Source organism: Pseudorca crassidens, chromosome 2 (assembly GCF_039906515.1).
Source record: "Pseudorca crassidens isolate mPseCra1 chromosome 2, mPseCra1.hap1, whole genome shotgun sequence".
NCBI classification, from domain to species: domain Eukaryota; kingdom Metazoa; phylum Chordata; class Mammalia; order Artiodactyla; family Delphinidae; genus Pseudorca; species Pseudorca crassidens.
The window spans coordinates 150306628-150329003 of NC_090297.1; the positions used below are offsets into that span (position 1 = coordinate 150306628).

Genomic DNA, 22376 nt, shown 5'->3' on the forward strand with positions numbered 1-22376 from the left:
GGGTGATAACACAACCCTCTGAGACACGCACACGTTTGTGACGAAGCAGTTTTTCTGAGATGGCAGATAGGGAAGGGCAGAGTCACGGTGCAGTCTCACCCAGATCCGTCTGACTCCAAAGCCTCTGCTGGGAACCACTGCCCGAGCAGGACACGCTCCCCCAAGGATCCTTGACAATGATATAAATGACACAGTGCTGAGCATTACCCAGCTTGGTGATCAGCCCTTTTTTTTGAGATATAATTGACAAAGTTGTAATATATTTAAAGTATATAATGTGATTTAATATATGAGTACATTGTGAAAGGATTTTCCCCCCATTGAGTTAAGTAACACATCTATCACGTCACATAATTACCCTTTTTTTTCTAGTGAAAACATTTAAGAAATCAGCCTTTTATAAGGGGCCTGGACTCTGGGACTAACTCTTCAAAGCAGTAATATGTTAGTAAGGCCATTAAGGGTTAGTGGAAAGAGGATAATTTCTTGTTAATTATTATTTGTATAATATTTAATATATAGTATATTATACTCTATGATATACTTTTAAATAATAGCCTCATTTACAACTTCAATATTATCTCTCAAAACTTTGCAAAAAAGATATTATCACCTTTTTACAAGCGAGAAACTGAGGCCCAGAGGGGTTAAGTGTCTTGCCCAAGGTCATAGATTCACACCCAGGATTCTCTCAGCCCAGTGCTTTCCCACCATGCCTGGAGCCAGATGAAAGAGGTGTCCAAGGTGTCCCTGTGTAGAGAACATTAAAACGTACTGAAATGGTCAAAAATACTGTGCCTGTTATCTGTTTTGCCCTTGAGACACCTTGTATTGCTGTAAAATGATAATTGTCTACAGAAATAGACAATATCTTCCAGTGGACATTTAAAAACAGGCCTCCCAGGCGCCAGCCTATCCCTGATGATATTTTTGCAACATAATTACAGGCAACACCACCAACCCTGAGATCAGTCAGCTGACAGTCTCCTGAAATCCCGCTGTCTCCAGCTAAAATTCAGTAACTGAACAATCACAGTATAGTGCTGTTTAGTGCACTATATGTTATTACATTATCTAAAGATAAAATATTTTAATATGACTCCCAAGAAAATATATGGCTTGATTAAAAAAATTTTTAAGGGCTTCCCTGGTGGCGCAGTGGTTGAGAGTCCGCCTGCCGATGCAGGGGACGCGGATTCGTGCTCCGTTCCGGGAAGAACCCACATGCCGCAGAGCGGCTGGGCCGGTGAGCCATGGCCGCTGAGCCTGCACGTCCGGAGCCTGTGCTCCGCAACGGGAGAGGCCACAACAGTGAGAGGCCCGCGTACCACAAACAAAATAATAATAATAATAATTTTTTTTTTAAAGCTAGTAAGAAAACCAATTGCAGGGAGTTCCCTGGTGCCCTACTGGTTAGGATTCCCGGCTTTCACTGCTGTGGCCCGGGTTCAGTCCCTGGTCGGGGAACTGAGATCCTGCAAGCTGCGCGGCATGGCCAAAAAAATCAAAAAAAAACAGAAACAGAGTACCTTCCTGCTAGGAGGAATGGAACAGCCTAGAAGGCTGGTGCCCCTGGGCCTGAGGAATAAAATTAGCCTGGGTGGTTAATGTTAGTGTTTCTCCCCTTCCACAGGGTCTCTTTGACAATAGGAACTGTCTGACTTGGTTACTTCTCGTGAAAACACCTCAAACCCCTACCAGCTTGAACTCTCAGTTGAAATATTACATTTAAAGGCCAGACAGAACCCAAATGAATGGATGATTGCGTCACCTTTCAAATATCACTTAAAAAAATCTATGTAGTGAAGACTCAATTCCTTTGGGAAGGAGCAGGAATGAACTGTCACCCGTATCCTCCCTTGGCTTCGATTTTGTCTCTCTCCCTCTATTACTGGCTTCTCTGCTCTCTCCCAGGCTCCCCCTTCCCTTGTCTCCCCACCCCTTCTTCCCATTAAAAAAAAAAAAAAAAAAACAGAAACAAAATGCAGGAATGTGAGAACCAGTTGGCCAGAGAGAAAAAAAATTCTAAACATAATTTGAAAGACTTTATGGCTATATTCATGTTTAGTTATGTTGGGTTGACTAATATTGTCCAGTTATTGGTGTTTTCTTTTACAAAGTTAAATGAAAATAATCCCAAATAAGTAAATATTTTGTCATATTCAGAGCATAGTATAAGTTCCTTATTTTGAACATACTAGAACAAATTACTTATGTTGAACATTACAGAAATTATTTTCTCTTAGCTCCTATCAAAGAAATGTTGAGCAAGTAGATAGAAAACCTAGCTTTAAGGGAGCTCCAAATTGTGACCTGCCTGGGACACCCACATGTTTATCCATCCTTGACTCTGCACAGACTGTCATATGTGTGACTTTCAAGTACATTACCTAAGTTGTTGACTACCTCACAAATTACTCAGAAATCAAGTATGTATCTGGTTTTTAGGAGTTAGAAATCTGTGGGAAAAGTAACTAAGTCAAATATGAAATATTAACTAAGATTACCAGGCCAAAAATCAAACCAGCCTTCGATACAGGTTCAGGAAGGTGCAGGGGAGAGATGTCACCATTGCCTGAGGTATTCTCAGGGGACCCAATCCCAAGCCTGGAACACAGCCACTGATCTTCTCCCTTGGGACTCCCATGCTATGGAGGACAGAACAGCACATCACGTGCCCACCTAGGCTTCTACATTCTCTATCTTTTGCTTTGCTTAGCATCCAGGTTATCTTTTTCCTGTGTCAGGGTCAAAGATGGTGGCCAGAATCCTCTGGGATACCCCAGGGCATCACTAGAATTCTCCTACTCCTCCAGTGAGGCACAACTGCCCACTGCCTTCTCCAATCAAGGCAGATTCTTATTTTTTGAGCTCAATAAGTAAGACTCATCATGTCCACTTTTGGAATGAGGCAACTCTTGGAAAACATGCTAAGGATGCTATACTCTTCTTCTGAGAAGTCATCACCCTACTTTCCTCACACAGCTTAATTTTAAATATAATAACAAGCACAAGCTTTAGAGGTAGACATAGGTTTGAATCCCAGCTTTCTCAGCTCTTTTGATCCCCAGTTGTTCCTTCTGTAGAATGGGACAGCAATGCCTTCTCTGTGGGGCTGTTGAGCACACAGAAGTTTCAATAAACAGAAGCTCTTATTATTATTATACAATGTTGATTAAAACGAGAAGAGAAATACTCAGAATATAGAGTTTGGGATGATATGAAGGAACTAGTGAATTGAGAAGTTAATAGACCCGGACCCACCCTGGATTCTGCTCATTAGTGCCGTGGGTGCAGTTGAAGTTGGACAAAGTTGTGCAGTGTGGCAGACCAGCCAGGTTCATAGGTCTCTGTTGGGTAAGTGCACTGTGACCCTGACCCGGCTTCATCTTCAGTGGCCCAAAAACTCCATCCCATCCAGAAGTCATCTCAGGGAGGCTGACTTAGGCCCACAAACTCACAGAGGCCTGTGCATAAGACAAGATGGTCAGTGGGCCTGACACACATGTAAGCCTGACCAGCACATTCCCTCCCTGGAAGGAAACTACCCAGGAAAAAGGTGATCAGAAGGTACTCAGAGAGTTGGGAATCTTAACAGAGAAGTTTGTTTTATAACTTGAAAATATAATGGTGTCAGGCCTTGTTAGTCAGCTGCAGAGTCTCCACAATAGGGACACCTGACAGACAGCCAGATATTCCCTTAAGACTAAGGTGTCTGCCAGACAGAAGCCAGAGATGTGTAGCCACTCTTCTCCTCTCAATGTCTCCTTTCTTTACTTCTAAGACTGACCAACTTCCCTTCAGATCAACACATTTCTGCTTTAGATATGTTCATACTCCAATCAGTCTAGTCTTCTGCCTAGGAACCTCTCATTACATGTTGATTTTAGAGTTTAACACAGTATTTCCAAGTTCTTGGTGGAGGGGTGGGGGGTTGTCAGTGGGTAACTAAGGGTGGCCTATGGGTACAATAGTCTCTGGCTTGCTCCCCTCTTACAGAGTTGAAAGGTCATAGAAAATTAGAATCATCTGTGTTAGAAGGGAATGCCTTCATTATACAGATGCAACTTTCTCAGTGACACGTTGACAGTTGGGGCCACACACTCAGCTCTTTAAACCAAAAATTCTCCTCTACCCCTTTTCCTATCTTCTTTCCCTGGTTTTATTTGGGGTGGATGGGAGGGTATCCATGGAAGAAGGCAAATGTGGCAACAAAAGCAGTAAAAACTAGGTTATAATGTTTTCCCTGGATACTTCCAGGCTCAAAGCTAGCTGCAGACTCTTGGGTACAAGTCCGCAGAGGAGTGATTGACACGTTGCCCTTTGAGCCCACCAGCCTCTCTCCAGAGGGTTTCCTAGGGTACCTTGCTGCAGAAACTTCTGGCTGAATGCTTAGCTGGGTCACAGGCATTCCTGTGCTTCTGCTTCCTGTGCCCAAAGCAATCACCACAAAGTTATGATTATTTAAGTGAATCTGGAGTTTGGGGCTTAGGGACAGCTGCAGCCCCATGGCCTGACCCTTCTCTGGGTCCATCCCTCCCATCCGTGCTCCTGGGCCACTTGCTGTATCATTTCAGTCTCCATTTCATGTTACAAAGCATTTTTCCACTTTCTTCCTAGCACAGGGGTGGAGGCTATGGAGATTATATAAACTTTCTCTTCTTTTTTTTTTTTTTTTTTTTTGCCACGCAGTGCAGCTTGCAGGATCTCTTAGTTCCCCAACCAGGGACTGAACACAGGCCACAGCAGTGAGAGTGCCAAGTCCTAACCACTGGATCACCAGGGAATTCCCTAAACTCTTTCTCTTCTATTTGAAGTCAAGCTCCCAAGTTCTTAGGCGATTTCCTAGTGCTGGGTCACTTCTTTAATAAATATTTATTGAAATCATATGGTAGTCATCACCAACCTGAAATTAGTGATGTAATAAGCTATACACCACCTCCTCTAGGTAGGGCTCTTGCCAAAAACGTTTTTCCAGAATCTAATCTTGAGAAAACAATCAGACAACCCAGAACATGGGTTGACAACCCAGACTCTCTACAATACAACTCTTTAAAAAGAAAGTCAGTGTTATGAAAAGCAAAAAAAATGGCAAGGGATTACTGTAGATTAAAGCTCTCCAATAGAACCGTCAGTGATAAGGAAAACAGTCCACGTCTGAGCTGTTCAATATAGTGGCCACTATTACATGTGGCAACTGAGCACTTGAAACGTGGCCAGTGTGACTGATGAGCCAATTTTAGATTTATTTAATTTCCATTAATTTGAATATAAATAACCACATATGGCTACTGGCTCCTGTATTGGACACAGCATAGTTCTACATTAAAAAAAGACTAAAGAAACAAAATGACCAAATGCAATGCATGAACTTTTATTGGATCCTGGATCAGAGGAAGGGAAGTGAGAAAAAAATATTTCAAGGGATATAGATAAATGTAAATTTTTTATGATATTATTGAGCTAAAGTTAATTTTTTTAGGTGTGATAAGGGTAACGGTATTGTTACCAAGTCCGAGCTCCTACTGCTTTCCGCACAACAGGCCAATAAATGGAGAGTTGAGTTCTTGGGGCACGGAATAGCGACTATATTTGGAAAGCCAGATGACCAAGAAGATGATGGACTAGTGTTCCAAAGAACCATCTTACCCTAGTTAGAATTCAGGCTTCTTTTATACTAACGGAGAAAGTGGTGTGGTTGGTTGTTGAAATGTCTTGGTGTTGGTGATGTAATCCTTTGTGCTTGCAGCTGTCCACATAGGTCAGATCACCATGTTTCTATAAACCTCCAACAGGACAAATGTTATTCTCTGTTCTGCAACTTTTTATCTCTATATGAACGGAAAAGTATTATACTTACTTTTAAAGGTCAGAGCCTGGACTTCCCTGGTGGCAGAAGTGGTTAAGAATCTGCCTGCCAATGCAGGGGACACGGGTTCAAGCTCTGGTCCGGGAAGATCCCACATGTCGCGGAGCAACTAAGCCCGTGCGCCACAACTACAGAGCCTGTGTGTGCTCTAGAGCCCGCGAGCCACAACTATTGAGCCCACGTGCCACAACTACTAAAGCCCATGTGCCTAGAGCCCGTGCCGTGCAACAAGAGAAGCCACTGCAATGAGAAGCCCATGCACCACAACTAGAGAAAGCCCGCGCACAGCAACGAAGACCCAATGCAGCCAAAAATAAATAAATAAATTTATTTTAAAAATAAATAAATAAAGGTCTGAGCCTTGAGAATGCACTATCCTGTATATTTCAGGTGATAGGCAACATTCTTAACTTACAGCAAAAGTAACAAAATACAAAGGTTAAAGTAAAAGAAACAGATCTAATATGGAGTCAGATTTGTTCTTCCTTATACAGTATTTTGGTTTTATAGGAGAATTTAATTATTAGGGCCTACGTACTAAAGTATTTAGGGATGAAGTGTGTGCTACTTACTTTCAAAAGGTTTGATATGTATACACAAAGAGACAAAGCAGATGAGGCAAAATGTCAGTAATTGAAAATCCAGCTTTAGGACATACTGATATACATTATACTCTTCTTTTAACATTTCTATGGGTTTGAAATTTTTTAAAAAAAGTGGGAAGTAAAAAGGAGAGAGGCAGGCACCAATTGGAAGTGTGATAGTAACAGAGCAAGGCTGACCACTTCCCCAGCTTCCAAAAAGCTGTGTTCCAAACATGTACATGTAAATCTGCTGTTGGCACCCTGAATGTGCTTTCCCTCTCTCTTATTTATGACTGTCTATCTGGGAGACTGAAGCTTACTATCGAAGAAATACAATACCCCTACCCCCACCAAAGGAATTGTCACTCCTTTAATAGAAACTCTGTGACTTGGGGGGATACCAGGAACTTGCTAATCTTCCCTCTTAAATCCTCACTCTTCACACTTCTGATTTGGCAAACTTAAAGTAGCTCCTCTTACAGACAACCGGGGCCAAAGCCAAAATTTTGTATTTGAAATGCTTGTTTACTTTGCAATGTACTATTTGCATATAAGTTAAATAATTTTAAATTGGTCACACAGTTAAAGGAACACAGATCAAACCGATTGTAAATGCTCCAGGTGATGAATAAGGGCTGCAATCATAAGGGAAATATTCCTAAATCGGTTGATGCATAAGTCAGGCTTTAAAGCAGCATTTCTCAAAGTGGAATCTGGTCTGGGTATCACCTCAGTACTTGACAAAAAGGCAGATTCCCCTGGGTTCTACCACAGCCCTGCAGAGTCAGAATGTTCATATTTAACAAGCATCCCCAAGTAATTCTTATGCACACTAAAGTTTGAGAACCCAAAGTATGGTAAGATTTAGGTGTGTGAAAAGAAGCCTGATGGGTATTCTGATAGGTGAAGCACCCTGAGCGAAGATACAAAGTAAAAATGAAATTGGGCTTTTAAAGAGCAGAAGGAACATCACCCTTTGGAGGGGGAAGATTCCCGTTTGAGATCAGGTGAGATAGAGTTGTTAGGTAGGGTGGGGCTTTGGACACCAATTCAGAAAGGTTGGACAATTTTTGGATAATTGGTAGACAATGAAGGAACAATGATGTTTTAGGAAAATCATCCTGGCTGGTTGTACAGGATGCACTGAAGATTTTAAAACACTAAAATCAGGGAGATCAATAAACAGGTTTCTGAAGATGATCCAGGTGCGAATAATGAAAGCCTGAACATGAAAGTGGCACTGAATACAAAGCATAAAGGATGGGTGGGAGAAATGTCTTTGAAGGAAGGATCAGTAGGATGTGGTGACTGACTTTTTAAAACGGAGGGGCTGTAGAGGAATGTGTGTAAGAGGAAATATTAATAATGCTCACTACTACACACTACTATATATAAAATAGATAACTAATAAGGACCTACTGTATAGCACAGGGAACTCTGCTCAATACTCTGTAATGACCTATATGGGAAAAGAATCTAAAAAAGAGTAGATATGTGTATATGTATAACTGATTCACTTTGCTGTGCACCTGAAACTAACACAACACTGTAAAGCAACCATACTCGAATAAAATTTTTTTTAAATGCTCAAGGTCTACAAGCAAAAACAAAAACCTAATAACATAGTTTTAAAATTGGCTAAGGAGTTGAATAGATTTTTCTCCAAAGAAGACATACAAATGGCCAAAAAATACATGAAAAAACATTGAATGTCACTAATCATCAGGGAAATACAAATCAAAACCACAATGAGATATCACTTCACACCTATCAGGATGGCTATTATTAAAAAAAAAAAAAAGACAACAAGTGTTGGCGAGGATGTGGAGAAATTGGAACCCTTGTACACTGTTGGTTGGAATGCAAAATGTTGCAGCCACTATGGAAAACAGTATGAAGTTTCCTCAAAAAACTAAAAATAGAACTATCATATGATCCAACAATCCTATTTCTGGGAATTTATCCAAGAGAATTGAAATCAGGATCTCAAAGAGATGTTGGCACTTCCATGTTCATTGCAGCACTATTTACAATAGCCAGGATAAGGAAGCAACCTAAATGTCTATCAAATGATGAGTTTAAAAAGTAGTATATGCATACAATAGAATATTATTCAGCCATTACAAAGAAGGAAATTCGACAATAAGCGACAACATAGATGAACCTTAAAAACATTATGCTAAGTGTAATACCCAAGTCACAGAAAGACAACTACTGCATGATTCCACTCATACGCGGTATCTAAAATAGTCAAATTTAAAGAGTCAAAGAGTGGAAGAAATAGTGGTTGCTAAGAGCTGGGGGGAGGGGGAAATGGGGAGTTACTAATCAATGGGCTTAAGGTTCAGTTAAGCAAGATGAATAAATTCTAGAGATCTGCTGTACAACACTGTACCTCTCTTGCACACTTAAAATTTTGTATTTTTTGTATTGTATTGAATACTTTAAAACTTAAGAGGTAGATCTCATGTTAAGTGTTCCTACCACAATAAAATAAAAATGTTCAGGTCTGAAGCCTGAGTGAAAGGAAGAAATGATGAGGCCAGTGACAGAAATAGCTGTTTTTGTGGTGATGCAGTGAGAGGGAGGCTCTGGCACGACAGCCAAATGGAGGCACCTTTATAGCAGTTGAACAGAACTGACTGGAGATAAAGATATAAATAAAATTTAGACAAAGAGAAATTTGAAGCCAAGGCAATTCACTAAAGTAAAAAGTTTAAAGAATGATCAGCTCAAGGACCAAGACTGAAGCCTTAGGAAATTCTTAGGGAGTGATGGGATGGAAGGAAACCATGAAAGAAAAAGGCGATCATCACAGAAGTAGGAGGCTAAACAAGAAAAAGTGTCACAGAAGCCGCGTGAGAAACAAATTTCAAGGAGTTGTCAACTATGTTAAAGCCAATGGGAATTGAGAAAAGACCATTGGAAAGGGAACTGAGACATTCGGAAAAGATGAGTAGCCTAGCCTGAACTTCCTTACCTGGGTAACAAATATTTTGGGCTAAATATATTCATTGTGAACCGTGCTGATGTTCTCTCCTCACAGAACGTAAGAGGTAGCCTATCAAGAGATCTAACCAGGGCTGTTTTCCCATTGCCCTGTTGCTTTTACTTCTATTCCTGGGAAAAGTATAGAAAATGGAACTTATTTTCTTTGCCGTGAAGCTCATGTCCCCTTAACTGCTACCTAAAGGGCAGGCAGGTCAGAAAAGTTACAGGCTAAAAAATTAAAAGTATTTGCAAAACTGTAGTTTAATCGTTATTCATGAGCAACAGCAACAACTGGAGGAGGGCTGCCAGTGTACTCCAATTAGCTTCCAGCCCAAATGATGTGATGACTAGAGATTGTGGAAGTGAGGATGAGGAACCGTCTGTTGTTTTCTATCTTTACTGCAGTAGCTAGTTATTAAATATTAATAACTAACATTTAACGACATGGGTTTTCCTAAGAGTCAGCCTTTTAATCTGTCCTTGAATTTGACTGATATTGGGTCTTTGGGGAAAAATATAAGAGCTAGGCTTCATCATGTTCACAAGATCCTGGATATGTCCATCCAACTGAAAGAATAGGAAATAGATTTGGAGCATGAGGGATGAGGCTTGAGCTTTTATTAGTGGAATAATGTATGGCATCTATGGAATAATTTTTAATCTTAGCTCCATAAAACTTTTAAAGATAGTGAGAAATCTACCTGGGGACGGATTTAGGCAGGTGAAATCATGTCGAACAAATCGCTTCTGAAGGATCTTCTCTATTCCAGAATTATTTTAAAATAAGATTCCAAACGGTTCAAAGGATTTGAAACTTTGCGTAGTTTTTTTAAAAAGAAAAATAGTGCATTAACTACACTTCCCAGGAGGCCAGGCGGGCGAGTCTCCTCACTCGCCTACTTCTCTTCACCGCGAGGTAAGATGGGAAATGTAGTGCCTCAAGCAACGCTGCACGTGACGCACGCGGAGGAAGGCGAGAGGGACTGCGCCGCCTGGTGCGGTATGGGGTCTGGGGAGTCTGGTTGTGAACGTCTTTTTCCCCAGAATTTGGTTTTTGCAGTGCGGGGAGGGCTCCCATCTTCTCCCTGACCGTGAAATGAGCTGGCCCGGGTTCATTTGCCCGCCGGAGCAACTCCGGGGAAGTCCCGGTGGGTGAGACACCGTGGTGCCTCATCAAGTTTCTCGGTAGCCGGGCGGGGAGGGGGAGAAGGTGAAAACAGCAGGGGGCTAGCAGTTTGCGCCCTGCGCCCCACCCAGGCTGCGGCCGCCCGGGGAGGAAGCGCGTATAGGTTGAGTGCGAAGTTTCCTTTTTTGCTTTCTCGTCAGAGAAGCCCCAACGGGCGGTTCGGCGGGAATGCCAAACTTCAGTTTGAGCGGGGTCGCGAGCCAAAGGGTTTAAAATAAGTTACTCCCCCCACTTCCCGCCGCCGTATAACGTCCATCCCGCTAGCCATGGGCAGCCGCGATCACCTGTTCAAAGTGCTGGTGGTGGGTGACGCCGCAGTGGGCAAGACGTCCTTGGTGCAGCGATATTCCCAGGACAGCTTCAGCAAACACTACAAGTCCACGGTGGGAGGTGAGACGTCGCTGCGGGGGCGGGGTAGACGAGAGGCCGGGATCACGGGACTTGAGCCGCGGACTCAAGTGGGGTGGGGAACGGGGGATTTGGTGTCTTTGGGTCCTTCCTCGGGCCTGGAAATAGGTGTCTGGGATCCTGAAGGGAGGCATGCTGGTGTTTGATTTGCATGCCTCTCTTGGGTTTCCCCCAATTAAGTTTTCCCAGCCTGAGCTGATTGTCTGGAAAGAGAGCAAAACTGTGACGATGGGAAATGAGGGCGGGTGGATGAGAAAATGAGCGATTCCTGCGTTTCGCTAGGGAACTCAAGTCTCCTCCTGCAGCCTTCCTAGCGGTCACAGGCACATCTCTGCGATCAGCAGAAGCAGCTGAGACCCTTTGGAGCGCCTGGTTAGGTACCAGTTGGGGCTGTTGTCCTTCTTCTCACGGGAGTTACAGACAGCTGTTGAAGGAACAGAAAGGTGTTTAACCTGGCCTCACGGAGCCTAGCTTTGTTATGGAAATACCTGCATGGGAGGGCCCCTTGGCCACACAATCAGATGCTTATCAGGGCTGAAGAGCTGTGTGTTTTTTGTCCATCGATTGCTTAAATAAAGACTAGGAATTCTTCCTAGTGTAAAATATACCACTTTTCTGACCTATCTTCCCACACACACACAGCTTTTTCTCTCAAACTGGGGAGATGAAGGAGGCAGGGAAGACAAAGAGTTAATTCCTTTCTTTCCAGTTTGGCCTTTGGACTCAACTGTCTTTTCAGAAGTAGAAAAATGCCTTCTAATTAGAAGTTTAGATGGGAAGAGCTGGTGAAGAGGGAAAGTAACAAACATTTATTTATCTCCATTAAAAGAACATTTTTTAAGGAAAAAAAATTGCAGTAATGTAAGTTTTGAAATTGTGTGCTAGTGTTCATTCTGGAATTTTTTTAAATTAACATGCATTTACATTGCAGTTAAAACACCCTCCTTAAGAACATTCATCAAGGGCTTCCCTGGTGGCGCAGTGGTTGAGAGTCCGCGTGCCGATGCAGGGGACACGGGTTCGTGCCCCGGTCCGGGAAGATCCCACATGCCGCGGAGCGGCTGGGCCCGTGAGCCATGGCCGCTGGGCCTGCGCGTCCGGAGCCTGTGCTCCGCAATGGGAGAGCACAACAGTGAGAGGTCCGCGTACCGCAAAAAAAAAAGAGCATTCATCAAAATTAAGGGTTTAAAGTTTCAAACAAACAAAAGTTTCAAAGATTGTTTCCTGACCATTCTGCCCCACACTGCTCAATAATATGAGCGTCCCTATTTCATGGATTTGGTTTAAAAGTATCCCACTAATTTTTAGCAATTGTTGTAGTTTTCCTTTAGTAGAGAATATAATTGACTGGCTAATTTTTTGTTCAGTGTTTATTCTTAATTTTCCATAGCTTTTATTTCTGTCATAGACGTGGAGAAATGTATTTCCAAATCTCAGAAATTATCCTGTTGCTGTCCTTATCAAAAGCTCTCCCCCGCAGCCTTAACTCATGGACTCAGCATCTACAGATGTGGCAGTAGATTCCAGCACTGTTCTTAAGCATCATCCATGGAGTATCTTCTTGCTGGTGAATCCTCTGGGACCTTTTCACTTTATCCCATTCCTGCCCAAGATAATTCCTACAGCCTTATGGAGAATGTAGAATTCCCTGAGGGTGTGTTTTTCTCATAATACAGTTGGACTAGAAACCAACACTGAAATGTGGAAGATGCAAAAGCCAACCCACTTACCTCATTTCCCTCTTCTACCCCATCATCCCTTCCCTGAGAAAACCCCCTAAATCTCCCAGAAACTGTTTAACCTGAGATTAGGAGTTGTTTTTATAATTACTCCCATCCTCCTATCCCCAGCCTTAGAGACAAGTAGGATCAAATACATTGATTTGATGAGAGAGTAAAAACTGGAGATGCCTTCAGAGATGCATGTGAATTACCTGTCCCACACTTAATACATGAGTGTGGGCTCATCTCAGTCCATTGAGGGCTTAAAAGTAACCAAACAAATAAATAATGAATGAATGAATGGGATTGGAGTTGTGTGTCTCTAGGGTTGTAATTGCATATTTGATATGACTTTGTGGATTTTTTAAGGTAAATTTAATTCAAGTATATTATACATAAATTTTCAGTGGATTTTGCTCTGAAGGTTCTCCAGTGGTCTGACTCAGAGATGGTGCGCCTCCAGCTGTGGGATATTGCAGGTAGGATGGATAAGACTGGACAAGAACAAGGAAGACATTTTGGTTTAACCAACAAGCTCTCAGAGAAAAAATGGGACAGGGAGACCAGAAGTTTTTTCCTGAAGCTGGAATGATTGAACTGCTCTGAGGACATATAAGCTGAATAGATGTAGAGCTTTTGTAGATGTTTTCTGTAGATGTTTTGCCCTGAATAAATGTAGAGCAGTCTGTGTGGGTGAGGGTCTGGCAAAGTAGTGAACTGTCCAGACCGTAGGTAGATGCTCCCACAGCAGGGGGAGGGGGTGCTCTTTCTAGGTTTTCAGCTGACCTTGGTGAGAAACAAGAAAAGAGAAGACAATAATAATAATAGCTAATCCTTATTTATTATGTGCCAAGCACTTTTCTGAGCATTTTAGATTCACTGACTCATTATTAATCCTTACAACTATCCTATGATAAAAAGCTACTGCTTGTTTCCCCACTTTACAGATGCTTAATCTGAAGCACCGAAAGCTTGACTTGTCTAAAGTCACATAGATAGTAAATGACAGAGCAGGGATTTGGAATTGGGTGATCTGGGCGCAGAATCTGGACTCACCCACTACGCATACTGCCCTCTTTCCCACAATGAAGATGGAAAGTGCAGGGTGTCAGGGAGGGTTCCAAGGCTGGCTCTCAGGATCACCTTCTCAAGAACCGTCTCCTTACTTCCCAGGGCAGGAGCGCTTCACCTCTATGACCCGACTTTACTATCGGGATGCATCTGCCTGTGTTATTATGTTTGATGTTACCAACGCCACTACCTTCAGCAACAGCCAAAGATGGAAACAGGACCTGGACAGCAAGCTCACACTGCCTAATGGAGAGCCGGTGCCCTGCCTGCTCTTAGCCAACAAGGTATGTGGTTGATCTTGGAAAATGGCCCCTGGCCTCAATCCGTGGGCAGAGAGTAAGCGTGTCTAAACTGCACTCTGATTGTGGGTATCCACTTGCCCTTCTCTACCTCCTTTCAAGAGATGTTGAGACTTTCTTTGGGAAGAATGTTGGCTGTAGATTTCAGATGCTGCTGTTCTAGCCATGGGTGGAACTGTTTTAAATCCACACGTATCTGAGCAATGTTTCTATTCCCAGGAAGTTTATGGTGTTGCCTTTTATTTATTTTCTTTGCCAGTGTGATCTGTCCCCTTGGGCAGTGAGCCGAGACCAGGTTGACCGGTTCAGTAAAGAGAATGGTTTCACAGGTTGGACAGAAACATCAGTCAAGGAGAACAAAAATATTAATGAGGCCATGAGGTGAGTAGCTCATCCTGTTCTAGGGATAGGCACGCAGATTTACCCATCTTCCACTGCAGCCCCTTGGACCTCCTTTCCTTGTTTCTGAGCAAACAAGAACAGACTGAGCCACTGGAATGCCAGCTCCTGAAGGTCAGGGATGCTGTCTTCTCTCCTGAGATAATTGGGGACAAAGGGGCATTTAAACCTTGTGGCTTTACTGAGTGCCACCTGGTGACAAGACAGATAATATCTGCCGTTTCTCCATCCAGCTTCTCAGGTTTGTTTTTTATTTGTTTTTTAGAGTCCTCATTGAGAAGATGATGAGCAATTCCAGGGAAGATATGTCTTTGTCCACCCAAGGGAACTACATCAACCTGCAGACCAAGCCCTCTTCCAGCTGGGCCTGCTGCTAGTAGCGTTTGGCTTGTTTTCCCTCCCAGTTCTAGGAGATCCTTCTCTTCCCTTTGGTTGCCCACCCAGCAGTTTTACTAAGTACATTTGAACTGTCTGCTGCTGACGGTCCAGTAAGGAGGGCCATCATCACTAAGAGAAGACACGTGGGACCCATGGGCATTTCTGCTGCCTCTGCTGCAAGTTGCCTGTCACTTGCTGCTGGCTCACGGGGCCCAGTCAGTGCCTTCTGTCCAAAAAAGATCATCTCATCTCTCAATTTGTGATCTGGGATTTTGTGGGAAGGATTAGAAGTCAGCATCTGTGTTTTACGGATCATAATTCTCACCTACTTTTGAGCATATTTTTCCATTTAATGTATATTGATATCTCAATCTGATAGGACTTCAGATTGCAAGGAAAATGAGATCAAAGGTCATTTCCCAAATTCCTTGTTGATCATTGCTTTCAGATTCTTTCTGTCTTGGACTTTGAATTTAAACACCTGATTCTGAGATACAGGAGAAATGGGGCTGGATATCTATGGGTTTAGGGCTACTGGAGGTAAACCAAAAGTCACTATTTCTTTAAGCTTCTCAAGTCATATTAGCTTTCTTTTGTCTTGGTTTTAAAAATAGTTAACCTTTTAAATGATCTGTCTTTGGTTAGAGCGATTCTTTCCCCAAAAAATTAATTCTCACTTTAAGGTTTTCTAGTGTCTCTCTCCCAGTGGGATGGGGACAGGGTTTGCAGGTTGATGTCTTGCCACGTAATGCTGCAAGTGACATCAGCTGGCCGTGGTACCCTGAACTAGGTCTATTCCTCACAGCTCTGGGAGTCTGAATGGAAGAAGAGGGTCAGGTTAACAGAACAAAATCCTACGGGGCAACTTGCTTAGGAGCACTTTGGGTGTCTAGCACTTAACAGCCATAGAAAATAAATATTATGTGTAGACCTTTGCCTGGGGGTGGAGAGTAGATAGACAGAAAATCATTAGGTAATTTAAGTGCTAAATTGGGTGGAGTTTTTAGTATCAAATCACTTCTAGACAGTTTAATTTGTTAAATTCTCACAGGATGGTGATTTATAACCTGCCCAACGTTATGAATATTCTTAGTGAGCTCAGGCTTAGAGCTCTTTGAGAGACACTTACCTAAATAAGTGTTCTAAGTCAGTGGTTCCCAAATCTGACTAGTGAGAACCACCTGGGAAGTTTAACGATTTTAAAATAAAATGTTTTAAGATTTCTGTTTCCCAACCTCAAACCTACTGAACCAAAATGTCCAGGGATGAAGCTTGGGGATTTGTTGTTGTTGTTTTTCAGAGTTTCCCAGGCAATTCTGCTCAGCCCAGTTTGGAAACCCTTGCTGGAGAACGTGGTAAAGATGCAGAGACCCAGGCCTTCCCTGGGCTTCTGTAGGCTCCATTAATTCTCCAGGTGATTTTGACACACACCAGACTTTGAAAAGCACTGTCCTAAGAGAGCTCAGAGGCCAAATATCAGAGCCCTCGGTGGTTTGTTTGTTTTTAATGCCAGTTGTTACAAATTTTGCACAATCTTCTGAGACCTTCAGGTTCTCTTTTGTATTACTCTTTCCAGGTAGGGTTTTTATTACAATGATTCTGAAAATAATAGTGGAATAACAAGTTCTCTGTGAAAATAAAATTGATTTTTATTCACTGGTTTGAACCCCTGAAAAATCACAAATAAATGGGAAATAAGTATTGTATTGATAGTAGTTATTGGCCTTCAATGTGACTTTGTTATTTTATACTGATAGAGTATTGTGGAAATGGAGACTTTATTTTTTAAATACCTTCTTTAAAAATGAAGGTAAGGGCTTCCCTGGTGGCGCAGTGGTTGAGAGTCCGCCTGCCGATGCAGGGGACACAGGTTCGTGCCCTGGTCCAGGAAGATCCCACACGCCACAGAGCGGCTGGGCCCGTGAGCCATGGCCGCTGAGCCTGCGCGTCCAGAGCCTGTGCTCCGCAATGGGAGAGGCCACAACAGTGAGAGGCCCGCGTACCTCAAAAAAAAAAAAAAAAAAAGAAGGTAAGTGTTATTCTGTTTATCTGTTAATTTACCAGTACTGATTGCCTCATTCCAATTCAGAACTTGATGTAACTTCTCAAATACTGCAATGGTGACCATTTAAAAAACTTGAATATGCTTTCTTTTCCCACTTGCTGACTCAGGATATTCCTGCCTTTTCAAGCATTGCTAGAGGCTGGCCTGCCAGCCCTTCTGGATTTTCTCTCCCAGTTGGTCAACGTTATGGCCCTGAAACTAATTAAAGAAGAAAGTGAAATATTTCTCCTTATGTTCCTATCTATAAAGAAAAGGGAAAGCAATTAAGATAAGGAAGAAGAAAATATTTACATGGTTAGAAATGTGATTATACTAAAAATAATTAGATCCTATCATTTGGATGCTACCTCTTGGGTAAAAATTGTTTGGAACATGGATATCATTGTAGCCCTTCCCTAGAGAAATTTCCATATTTGAGACAAGATACCCCTTCAACCATCCACCAGGTCTGTGGCCAAAGAGAAAACATAAGCATTCCCTGCAGACTGTTCTAAGAGACCCAAGGAAAGGCTGAGAACAGAGCTGTGGGACTGTGACTGCCCTGGCTTTCAACTTTGAACAGAATAGCTGAGTGATCAAACAAGCCAGGAAAGGAACCCTAAGTCAAGGAAGGCCCCTAAGCATAAGTGATGGTTTGCTGTTTTGTACTGCTAATGAGCCAGAATTGCTCCAAGATGCTGTTACTCACTTTCCTTTCCTATTGCTAGGGAATATTTGGGTTCCTTATTTTTCCCTTTTATCTCCAGATTTAACTGTTTTCTTTAGATGGTCTTTCTTCTGTCCTCAGGACACTGTCCCATCTAACAGGAGGCTCTTCCTGCCTGTCGTCCTTTTGTAGGCAGTGGCCTGCTTTTGACATGATCTAAGGCCATGGTTAGAAGATGTAAAAATCTCCATGGTAGGTATTCTGTAAAATCTAGTGACTAGATTGCTCAGGGAAATAAACCTCTGTGCCCTTTTCTCCTTCACCCCGCTTGGTTCACTATGTATAGGAAGAGGCCTCAGCTGTGTACATGACTCATTTATTAAAACCAAATAACCCCCAAGTTGGAATGGATAGGAAGCCACTAGACAATGTGCATTGGGGACTTCCCTGGTGGTACAGTGGTTAAGAATCCGCCTGCCAGTGAAGGGGACACGGGTTCAATCCCTGGTCTGGGAAGATCCTACATGCCGCAGAGCAACTAAGCCCGTGCGCCACAACTACTGAGCCTGCGCTCTAGAGCCCACAAGCCACAACTACTGAAGCTCGCATGCCCTAGGGCCTGCGTGCCGCAACTACTGAGCCTGTGTGCTGCAACTACTGAAGCTCGTGTGCCTAGAGCCTGTGCTCTGCAACAAGAGAAGCCACCGCAATGAGAATTCCGTGCACCACAACGAAGAGTAGCCCCCACTCGCCGCAACTAGAGAAAGCCCACGCACAGCAATGAAGACCCAACGCAACCAAAAACAATGATAAAAAAAAATGTGCATTGGAAAGAACTTTACATGTATTTTTGATTCAGCCATAAATACCAGAGACTTGAGAATATATCTACATATGACCTTTGTTGTTGTTAGAAAACCCTGCCTTCTCTTTGGCTTTCAAGCATAATCTGAATTCTGTTCAGTTTTATCTGCAGGTTTCAGTATAATACTGGTATTGCTCTGTTTAGGGTTCTCCAGGGAAACAGAACTAATAAGATGTGTGTGTGTGTGTGTGTGTGTGTGTGTGTGTGTGTGTGTGTGTGTGTATGTAAAGGGATTTATTACAAGAATTTGGCTCATGTGATTATGGAGACTGGCAAATCTAAAACTTATGGAGCTGATGTCCCAGTTAAAGTCCCAAGGCTGGCAGACTGGAAGAGCTGATATTCCAGTTCAAAGGCCACCAGGCAGGATAATTCTCTCTTACTCAGGACAGGGCCTTCAACTGATTAGGTGAGGCCCACCCGCGTTAGGGAGAGGAAACTACTTCACTACATCTACCAATTTAAGTGTTAATCTCATCCAAAAACACCCTCACAGAAACACCCAGAATAATGTTTGACCAAGTATCTGGGCACCCCATGGCCCAGTCCAATTGACACACAAAATTAACCATTTCTTGCACTTAACGGTACTTTACTATGTGATGGTGCTGTTTTGATAACTTTTCTTCACACTCAACTTTAATTTGATTCACACTCATCTGATTAGGAACTAACTATTAATGGGAGTAAAGAAGAGAAAGCAGATAGGAAAGGAAGACGATAAGATAGACATTTTATGATTTCTCATGATATGAGAAGGGCAGCCCAGTAGCACTGGATACCAATATCTGACTTGGTATAAACTCTTCCCTCAGCTCTGTGAGTTGTGTATGCTTCTTACACTACCTTGGAAATAAGAAAGCAGATAGTTCTCATTTTATGTTTGAGGGAACAAATATCTCAAAATTTGACTAACTGAAAGGCAGCTGGTTGAATTCGTAATAAAGCCAAGACATAACTGCAAATCTTCAAATTCCCCATCTCCATTCTGTCATTTAGGTTTCTGTGAAGAATTTGACCTGAAAAACCTATTTTAGAAAATAAGCCCAGACATTTAGAGAAGCAGAACTGGCCCCTTTTGGGTTTGAAACTCTTAGTTTGTGTTATATAGACTTTGAGACCATGTTCATGTGTTGAATAGACACATGTGTGTAATTAAATTTGGAGCCAAATTAAGTGCAGGTTGAATAACATGCAGCACAGATATGTCCTGAGATGTTTGACAAGTTCCTCTTACTAAGATATGTCACCCAAGTGCAGTGACTGTTATTTAATTTTGAACATCAGCTTTCTTGTTTGCAAATACAGGGGTTAAAATGTTTTTATTCTTTTCCATTGTAGTTTATTACAAGATATTGAGTATAGCTCCCTGTGCTACACAGTAGAACCTTGTTTTTTATTTTTTATATACAAGTACAGGGATTTTAACAGCCATTTTATTTTCGACTGTTGTTGCCAGTAGTTGACATCTGAGTGTTTCTGTAAGCCAAATACATATTCTTCTAAGCACTTCACATGGATTATTTTTATTTTCACAATGACCCTATGAGTCTACATATATAGACATTTAAGGCACAAAAATTAAAACTGCTCAAGGTTAGACAGCTAGGGAGTGGTGAACGGATTTTTTTTAATATTGCTTCTGGTTTTTTTTTAATGTAAATGCGTTCATTTTTGGCTGCGTTGGGTCTTCGTTGCTGCGTGTGGACTTTCTCTAGTTGCGACGAGCAGGCAGGGGCTACTCTTCGTTGGGGTGCGCGGGCTTCTCATTGCGGTGGCTTCTCGTTGCAGAGCACGGGCTCTAGGCACGTGGGCTTCAGTAGTTGCAGCACACAGGCTCAGTAGTTGCGGCACACAGGCCCTAGGGTGGGCGGGCTTCAGTAGTTGTGTCTCGTGGGCCCTAGAGCGCAGGTTCAGTAGCTGTGGCGCACGGGCTTAGCTGCTCCATGGCATGTGGGATCTTCCCGGACCAGGGCATGAACCCGTGTCCCCTGCATTGGCAGGCGGACTCTCAACCACTGCGCCACCAGGGAAGTCCCTGGCAAACTGATTTTTAATCTTAAGCAGTGTGACTCCAGAAACTCCCTTTACTATAATACACTGCCTACCATTTTGTATGTGTATGTTTTGATGGTGGCATCCTTGAAGTTTTCCCACATAAATATTCAGTAAGGTGGGAACAAAGAGTAATTTATTAAATGGATATACAGGTTTTCAAATACTTTTATGATGAAAAATTTAAGTCTACTCATTAAGGAAAATGGAGAAAAGAAGGAAAATCCAAACCACTATAGACCCAAAACCCAAACAAAACCTCTATTTACATTTTGATAAATTTGTGTTCAGTCCATTGTTTTTAATGCAAAGATTTTTTTGTCATATATTTGTATTTACACTTAAATCATTTCTGATTACATACCTTTTATGTATACAGTATTGCAGTAGGAGTTGTGGGGGATATAGAGATCTATGCCATAGAACTTCAAAGAAGGAGGGCAAGAAAGGTTTCTTAAAGGGAAGTAGGACAGGAGATGGACACCAATCGAGAAAGAGGTGGGCTAGGATTTCAGGTTGGGAAGAAAGGGGGTTTCGAATTTTTACACAGGTTTGAGAAGTAGCCAGTAGACCAAAGGGCTCATGTTGTAGAGCAGTGGGAAATAAGGTTAGAAAGACTGTGGACAGATTATATAGGTCATTAATTAAGCAATAGTGGCACACGTACCATGTGCCAGGTACTTTATTAGAAGCATGGGATGAGGCCTGGGGAAGAGCGTTCAGACTTTATCATGGGAGCTGTAAGGATGTATTGAAAATTTGAGTATAGGAATGCCATGAGTGCTGTGCTTTAGGAAGGTAGCATTGTCTGTTGTATCTACCACATATTCCAAAAAGAGAAGAGAAGCTGTCGCAGTAGTTTAAGCACGAACTGGTGACAAGGGCCATGGCGAGTGAAAAGTGAATTTGAGAAATGCAATGAAGAAAGAATCAAGAGGTCTCTATACTGAAGACAGTGAGGGCTTGGGGTGGAGTCAGAGGCACCAAGGGGTTGAGCTCAGGTGATTGAGAAGAAGGTGCTTCTGGCAGAGGTGCAAGAGTCAGGAAAAGAATGTGGGTAGGGGAGATAATTTGTTTGGCATAGATAAATTGAGCTTGTGGGTATTCAAGTGGAAATATCTGTTAGGCAGTCAGGATACTCGCTGGAACTCAGAAGCAGAGGGGCTGGCAGTAGTTGGTAGAATGATGCCCATACTGGGCATGGTCGGAATACATCAGTTCTCCTAGGAATGGTTAGGAGATAGTGGAGAAAGAGCGACAACGCCTTGGACATTCACCGTGGTCAAACATGACTGTCATCATTGTCACCTTTTCTCCATCTGTATGCTGTGGGCAGTGTTTGTTAACTCTGTTCCCGGGGCTCAGGGATTGTTATGTTCTAGTGGAGGAACAAACCAGCTGTTGGATTTGGGGGTTTTCCTTCAGTGAAGACAGTGTGATCCATGCTGCCTCCCAGAGTGCTTCACAGTGTCCAAACTACTATACCTTCGCAAGGGATCCCTTTTTGTTGTTATTGTTATGCCAATCATGTGAAGGCTGTAAGGAGCAATATAATTATCCCCATTTTACAGGTGAAGAAGCAGAGGCACAGGAGTTTAGAATTTGCTGAAAGTCACCTAGGTAGTAAATCACAGTGCTCAAGGCCAGTAGTTTTCATTACAAGTTCAGTGCTCTTTTTTGTTATACCTTGGGGTCTCCGCTTTCAGCACTGTTCACTTAAAAGTATTTGTTGGTGGTTTAGATGGATAAGGCTCTGTCTTCTTCAATGTTACAAGGGCAAGTTTTCTATGGATTTTATTGGTGGTGAGCAAAGCAACAAGTATTAGTCTTCTGGGGTTT

The 22376-nt window shown here is 42.5% G+C and overlaps 1 protein-coding gene across 11 annotated transcripts; it reads left to right on the plus strand.

The window, feature by feature from the left end:
- The first annotated feature begins 10367 nt into the window (after nt 1-10367).
- Nucleotides 10368-16612, plus strand: RAB29 (RAB29, member RAS oncogene family). 11 transcript variants are annotated; one of them, XM_067729218.1, is made up of 6 exons: nt 10368-10439; nt 10771-11020; nt 13167-13238; nt 13933-14114; nt 14389-14510; nt 14794-16612. In XM_067729218.1, the coding sequence occupies exons 2-6, from the start codon at nt 10897-10899 to the stop codon at nt 14903-14905; spliced, it is 612 nt and encodes a 203-aa protein (XP_067585319.1). In that variant the 5' UTR covers nt 10368-10439; nt 10771-10896; the 3' UTR covers nt 14906-16612. The 11 variants fall into 11 exon arrangements, with proteins under 11 accessions (XP_067585319.1, XP_067585321.1, XP_067585326.1 ...); XM_067729220.1 differs by having other exon boundaries at nt 10776-11020; XM_067729221.1 differs by having other exon boundaries at nt 10376-10439; nt 10895-11020.
- The last annotated feature ends 5764 nt before the right edge of the window (nt 16613-22376 follow it).

Bases quoted from the DNA above. Each gene is read 5' to 3' on its own strand.
- RAB29 (XM_067729218.1), top strand. From the start codon at position 10,897: ATGGGCAGCCGCGATCACCTGTTCAAAGTGCTGGTGGTGGGTGACGCC. The intron at 13,239-13,932 runs GTAGGATGGATA...CTTACTTCCCAG, and splicing joins CCAGCTGTGGGATATTGCAG to GGCAGGAGCGCTTCACCTCT. The intron at 14,115-14,388 runs GTATGTGGTTGA...TTTCTTTGCCAG, and splicing joins GCCTGCTCTTAGCCAACAAG to TGTGATCTGTCCCCTTGGGC.